The sequence below is a fragment of the Asparagus officinalis genome, chromosome 8 (genome assembly GCF_001876935.1).
Source record: "Asparagus officinalis chromosome 8, Aspof.V1, whole genome shotgun sequence".
In the NCBI taxonomy this organism is placed as follows: Eukaryota; Viridiplantae; Streptophyta; class Magnoliopsida; order Asparagales; family Asparagaceae; genus Asparagus; species Asparagus officinalis.
In genome coordinates this window covers 156,677-163,838 of record NC_033801.1, presented here as the reverse complement: position 1 = coordinate 163,838, position 7,162 = coordinate 156,677, and the positions used below count along the sequence as shown (strand labels likewise).

Below are 7,162 nucleotides of genomic sequence, written 5' to 3'. Positions count from 1 at the left end.
TGTGATCTTTTCCTTTTTTTTTTGGTCCAAGAAAAATTGAGAGCTTCCCCAGATTAGAGCCAGGACCAATCCTTGCCACATTTTGAGTTGTTGCCAAACCCACCACGATAATGCACTATTGTTACGGTAGAATGTCCAATTTCTTGTGAGCATATGCAATAAAGCTGCGAAAGTTCAAGAGAAAAAAGAACAAGGAAAAGAAATGATCATCTCAAAAAGCTGATCAAATGCCCTATCAAATACTGATGAAAGCAGACCGTATTAAATCCTGACTTTCCAACGTCCTACAGCCTACCAACAAAGGAAACCTTGACTACCGTCACAACCTCAAAAGGTTCTACATCACGGATATAAAAATGCGAGCTAGCTGCAACTCAACAAACCCGAAAACTGGAATTAGTGCATTTAGTAGGAATAACTATATAAATCTAAAACAAGCCAGAAATTTACTGCAAACTTTTGTACAAGAAATGCATTACAATACAATTTCATGGCAACAAGGACAGAAGTCACACAGAATCCTCTAAAGCAGATCTGAGCCGCAGGCCAATTGTCCGATAAAAACCAAATTAAAGAAGACAGATCAGTTACTCCGATCACTGCTATAATGAAACAACAGAATAAAGGGTTAATGTACATTACACCATTATTGAATTGTACCTCACTACTAAGTTTGTTCTGTGATAATTCTCCTGAAAGATCCAATCATGAACCGTTATTGTTGCTCCCACTCAGGTAATCCATGCTCTGACTCTTCATTCATGAGATAAAAAAATGAATATTGGTATCATAAATTTTATGCTTCCGACCAAAATTATCAAATATAATTAGATAAGTATCCACCTGTAACAACTTTGTTTCTTTTTTAAAGATCTATAGAAGGGAGAAATATACAAAGAAGAAAAATAAAAAGCATGCATACCCTAGAGTTTGAAGCCTGCCCAAGATTCCGATAAGGTCTTGTGTTAAGGTCAATCATTTTTGTGTCAATCTTGCCGTGATCATCACCGTTGACATCTAAAGGAGTTGCAGCTGGTACTTTGTGATTTTGCATATTCTCTATCATCATGAGCTTTGCCACATGATTCTGATCCTTTCTATTTTCTACTTGTTCGTTGGACTGCATGGCCACATTTTCTACATGGCCTTGCTTATCGCCGTGAAACTAGATTAAGATAAGATTTTTTTTCTTGAATCAGCAAATCCAAACGACAGATGTCAGGTCACTCATCTGAAAGTTTTATTTTGTTAAAATGGAAACACGAACCTCAACCCTCTGCCTCAGTAGGAGATACCTTCCGTGGGTTCTTTTTCCTCCAACATGCACAATCATATCACATTGCAAGCACAGGGAAGTTCCATCTATATCACAATAGAAGAAAGCTGCACATTTGAAGTTGAAGTTTAATTCACTAAAAATAACCAGAAAAAGAATGAACAAAAAAGACATACAAGCATACCAGGGGCATTTTCACATATATCGCAGCGAGGAACTTCACTAGGGTCAGCAAGTCCTACTCTAACATGCCGGCTGGCGAGTTTGTTGCACATGTGGACCTGCAAACCTCCAGTTTAGAAAATAAATTAGAGGATAGTAACTATAGCAAAAAGACCAACCCTCGTAAAAACCCCATGGTGAAATTGGTCTGAAAGTCAACTCAACTATTGTTCATATTTTATGGCACCAAAAACTTTAGCATTATAACGCAACCGAGAAAAGATCCTCTCAGCCAACCGAGTCCAGGAAAAAATCAAATAGAAAAGCTGATGTGATCACTTTTTCTATAGGGAGTGGCATTTATCTTGAGGCGTAAGCTAATTCGCACAGTCAAAATGGTACTTACCCTCTGCATAATACTTAGTTCGGCACACTCAAGCTCGTGGTGGCTCTTGCAACTGCATGTATAACAGCCGAGAAAGTAAAACACTCAAGAGCCGCCTATCCTAACACTTTTCTTGCCTAAAGAATGGATAAATATGAAGTTTTGTTACAGTTTCTTCAAAAAAATGCAAGCTAAAATCAGCAGCTCAAAATAACTATACATAGCAGACACCTTCCTAGCACACTACTATTTTGGAATCACCATTAGGATTGTGGCACAAACAGGAATAAGGATTGAGGTCTAGCATGTACAGGCTAGATACAATAAACATGAGCTGTTAGCATATCACATATAATATATCTGTAATGAATAACTATACATTTAAAGATGACTTTTCAAGTGAAGGAGAATAATGAGGCGGCGCTCACATACGGCATGAGTCTAAAAATATAACTACTAAGATACAGTTCCTAGCAAATTAAGGCCCTTTCAAAAATTGACAGCAATCACTTCCCCGCCTTACTTTCCGAATTCAATAATTTTCCACACACTTGATGCACCAACCAAGAGAATTGATGTCAAATTTATAGCTTGCTACAAATACATAGTCAGATTTTGATAGAACTCTCTCAATGGGGGTCTCATGACATAAACAAACCCAAATTTGCGGGAAGGGGAAGCATAGATGACGCTCTAGTAACATATGCTCAAGTACATTCTGATAAATATGATACACATGTTAAGCTGAAGACAACAATTAACATTTTCACCGCAAAAACCAAATGATCCCAGTATTCTGGATCCTCGAAAATCAGATAAAAGGAACCTAGTAAACACAAGCAACATGAATTTCTTATTGTCGTCTGCTTACCTAATTATCCTGCCAATTAGAAGGATTTCACTACATATTTTTTTATTTAGTTCCCACTATAGGCAACAAAGAAGTTGAGTGACAGAGTGATGTATCAGGGAACTATGCCCTATGACTTGGTGAAAGAACACTGGAGACTAACAACGTCTAAAATCAACGTGTAGGTGATTCATTGACTTTTCTCCCTACAACAAGCATTACATCCTTAAATTAACAATGATACGAAGGGAAGGGCACGTAAATAGAAGAAACAAAAACTGAAGTTTATCTTCAGCCAAATGGGTACTTTAGGCAGGCCCTCTTCATTATCGACTAAACTATCAACACTCATCCCCCCCTAAGATTTGGAGCCCTCCAGCTCCCAGAGATCGATTACCATCTTAACACACTAGATGGCCGTATTCATGCTGATATTACCAATCTTTCAGTTATACGTAACTCTGAAATTTGTTAACACACTAGATGGCCGTATTCATGCTGATATTACCAATCTTTCAGTTATACGTAACTCTGAAATTTGTAATTTATATTTTTTTTTTAAAGAAAACGTGTAATTATCTACAAAAAGGAATGAAATTACCAAATTATTCAAGTTTTCTATACGATTTGGTACCCCACCAATACATACCATAGAGGAAATAATTCAATTTTTATGCACAATTTAGCATCATTCGTATTTTCCCTAATCCATAAACATCACACTCTATACTCGCAGCATATCGATACATCTCCCCAATCAATCAATCGATCGATCGATAAACATATGCGGAAAAAAAAAATTCGCATTACCATGGAAACACACACTATCAAAATTGAGATGATAAAAGCCTAAAAAGGTTAGGAAGAAGTTAAATAAATAGATAGATAGATAGATGATAAATAAATAAATAAATAAATAAATAAAAGGAGCGGAGACAGAAGGGAGGGGAGACCTTGTCATCGCAGGATCTGCAGAGGGCAGCCTCATCAGCAGCACAGAAGAGCACAGCAGCCGCACTCTCGCAGACATCGCATATTGTTCGCATCTTTTTTTATTTATTATTATAGATTTCTCTCTTGATCTCTCTCTCTATTCCCCCCCACTCCTCATCTCCCTCCTCTCTTCCTCTCAAAAACTAACAACAAACGATTAAAGAAAGAGAAGAAAGAAGGGTTTTATTTTCGTTGGGCGCCGCCGTGCTCTTCGATCGGTCTCCCTACGCCTCCCCCTCCCCTCCCCTCCCCTCCCTTCCTTTTGTTTTTTCTTCGTTTCTAATAACTGATAACGTGAGTGACAGTCCCCTCCCCTCCCCTCCCTTCCTTTTGTTTTTTCTTCGTTTCTAATAACTGATAACGTGAGTGACAGTGAGATGTGGATTTGCGGTGGGGGGAGGGCGGGGCCCGCGTGCTCTGGAGACCTCCTACGCGTTTCGGCTTACGTGTCAAGCTGTTACGAGTGACGTGGGGTCCGGTGAGGGATTCCTTTGGATTTGGAGGTCGGGGTGGACTCGCGACCACAAGTTACTACGTGTGAGAAAGTTCGGAGCGGGCGAAGCGATGTGCCGCGGTCTCTTCCCGGCCTCCCTCTTTTTTTCTTTTTTTTTCTTTTTTTCTTTTAATTGGTGCGGGTGGGAGCAGCGAGTACAACAGGCTCCACCCCTGAGATGCCATCTGTTTGGTCCGGAATTGCCTACTTTGGGTTGTACGTGGGCCACCGTCCCTCTCCCCCGGATCCCTCTTACTTCTCGTGGCTGTCTGTGCTCGTCGCTAGCTCCAACCAACTTTACGTATTTTATATATTTATGGAAATAAGCTACTGCCAGATATCGACGTTGGTTGAGTAGCCATTATCTCGATAAATATGTAAAGCAGGCCGTCTCTTTTGGATCCCTGAGCTGGACAACCTTTTAGCCTTTACCAGTAAGATGGGCGCGTGCGATGCACGTGATGGGCTAATCTGTAGTCTCAAAAATAGATGCTACTTCATAAGCCGCATCAAATTAGACGGACGAACACGGATGTTCCATATATATATAGTCTGTTTACGTACGAAGCTGACATTTGCGTGAGCATACTAGTCTATCTGCAAAGACCACAACTACATGTTTCATATACATATACATGAGTGTCGTGCGCCGCAGCCACTTGTTGTGCGCCAAGGAACCAAACCAAACACCGAGAGAGAGAAGACAACTCAAACCAAACGATAATGGTACAAACTCAAACAAAAAATTTAACGTGGTTTGGCAAATTGCCTACGTCCACGGGGCAAGAAGGGGAGATGTTTTCACTATAGAGAAAGAAAGTACAAAATAGAGATTACAAGATCACTCAAAGTAACCTCTCAAACAAAACCCTCAAATCTCTCACAAAACCCTCAAACAATTTGCTCAGAAAAGAACTCTCCTCTCAAACAAAACCCTCAAATCTCTCACAAAACCCTCAAACAATTTGCTCAGAAAAGAACTCTCTTTTCTGTGCTCAAAACCAAAACCCTCAAACAATTTGCTCAGAAAAGAACTCTCTTTTCTGTGCTCAAAACTCTCCTTCAAGCTACCTCAAAAGTGATCAATATGATCCAATATCCCCAAAACAATTCCTAATCAAAGCTAAAGGAACCCTAAAACGTGTTGATATTTATACCAAACACCAAATCCCAAAACAGAATAAGAAACCAAACTCAGGCCCAGACCCGATCCGCGGTCGACCGTCGCGTCAGTCGCGGTCGACCGTGGCCAACGACAGAACCCAAAAAAACTTACAGGGGTCTCACGGTTGACCAACGTGCCAGTCGACGCGGTTGACCGCCAAATGTCCAGAGACTTTCTTGTTCCTTGTGCACGTCCGCGGACCGTCGCGCCACCCGCGATCGACCATGTAGCTTTCAAATTGTTCCGTGTTCAATTTTCTGAACCTCGTTGTTCCCTCTTCAATGAGCATTATAGTCTATTTGCAAAGGTGACTTTTACAGAACTGCTATATATGTACGTACATAAGCTGTTGTTCTTGCAATTAACAGTCGTGTCCTTGTAGAAGATCCATATCTAACTATACATAGTGTTAAAACAGTTTTATTACACTACCAAAAAAATTCTATTATATATACTACCAAAAGTATTGTAAGCAATATTTTTTAATTGGTGAAAAGCACTGCGTGGAAATTGAGTTTATAATATACAGATCGAAGTCAACAACAAACTTATTAGATAAAAGGAACATACTCTTAGCAGGCTTTTTACCAAAGTGGTCATTATTGAGATACAATATTAGTTGTGAGATCAAGGCATTCAAGATTTGAGCAGTCAATGGTTAAAGGCAAGCTTCTTTGCAAAATGACAGTTGTAGTATTCAACATTTTTGCAGTGAAGGAATCAGTCATTAATTTGTCGCGCGCCTTTGCGGAAGCCTTGCACGAACTCACAACGAACCTGTGATCACGAGTAGAAGAAAGCCAAACACTTGCACAAACCAAGCCAATTACGACAAATCAAACCAAACACAAGGATATACGTGGTTCGGCAATTGCCTACGTCCACGGGGAGAGGATGGGGAGATTTCACTATATGGAGGAGAAATACAACGGGTTACAACTCACAAAATCACTCAAATATAACCCTAACCAAAGCTCTCAACTCCCTCACAATATCTCCCTCTCAAAGTGCTCAAAACAATGCTAAATCTCTTCTTTTCTCTCCTTTAGAAACCCTAAAAACGTGGTCCTATTTATAATAAAACACAATCCCAAACAAAGGAGGATTCCTCAACAAATAAGGATTCTAAAAACGAGTCTGCCACACCCTGCACCATGGGTGTGGCAGAGGGTGTGGTGCAGGAGTGGTGCAGGACAGATTCTGCCACACCCTGCACCGTGGGTGTGGCAGAGGGTGTGGTGCAGGACAGACTCTACCACACCCATGGCAGACACCACACCAGGGTGTGGTGGAGCCTGTTTTGAGTTATTCTTCACGTTTTTCACAATTCCTTCGCCGTTTTCACAATTCTCCACCTCGGCGAAGTGTTCCCAACACTGAGCCGACACCAACATGAGCACCAATGTGTCGTCTCTCTAAACTCGGCTGCACCAATGCGGTTGCCTACGTACCCCCTCTCCCAAGGGATCAAGCCGCCCGTAGTTCATCCAAATGGCCGCCAACGGCCTCAACAATTACGAATGTGCAACAAGTTTCGACAATGATCAAACTTGTTGCTCGGAACCACCTTAGTGAGCATATCTGCCGGATTATCCTTCGTGTGGACTTTCACAATTTCCACATCGCCATCTTCAAGAACATCCCGAACGAAGTGATAACGAACGTCAATGTGCTTCGTCCTCGCATGAAAAACCTGATTCTTCGCCAAATATATAGCACTCATGCTATCGCAATGAATAGTGACGGATCGCTGCGATATACCAAGTTCTTCCAAAAGTCCTCGAAGCCAAATAGCCTCCTTCACAGCCTCCGTAACCGCCATATACTCTGCCTCCGTC

At 41.0% G+C, this 7,162-nt stretch overlaps 1 protein-coding gene across 2 annotated transcripts; it reads right to left on the bottom strand.

Annotated features, from left to right (window-relative positions):
* Nucleotides 381-3,909, bottom strand: LOC109822509 (B-box zinc finger protein 19-like). 2 transcript variants are annotated; one of them, XM_020388724.1, is made up of 6 exons: nucleotides 3,627-3,909; nucleotides 1,461-1,557; nucleotides 1,268-1,383; nucleotides 923-1,165; nucleotides 661-753; nucleotides 381-534 (listed from the first exon to the last, which is right to left on the bottom strand). In XM_020388724.1, the coding sequence occupies exons 1-5, from the start codon at nucleotides 3,717-3,719 to the stop codon at nucleotides 706-708; spliced, it is 597 nt and encodes a 198-aa protein (XP_020244313.1). In that variant the 5' UTR covers nucleotides 3,720-3,909; the 3' UTR covers nucleotides 381-534; nucleotides 661-705. The 2 variants fall into 2 exon arrangements, with proteins under 2 accessions (XP_020244313.1, XP_020244312.1); XM_020388723.1 differs by having other exon boundaries at nucleotides 381-753.

Excerpts from the sequence above, each read along its gene's own strand:
- LOC109822509 (XM_020388723.1), bottom strand. The coding sequence starts at position 3,719 with ATGCGAACAATATGCGATGTCTGCGAGAGTGCGGCTGCTGTGCTCTTC. Across the intron at positions 1,384-1,460 it reads TATATGTGAAAATGCCCCTG|CTTTCTTCTATTGTGATATA; the intron begins GTATGCTTGTAT and ends TCAAATGTGCAG. Across the intron at positions 1,166-1,267 it reads TACTGAGGCAGAGGGTTGAG|TTTCACGGCGATAAGCAAGG; the intron begins GTTCGTGTTTCC and ends ATCTTAATCTAG.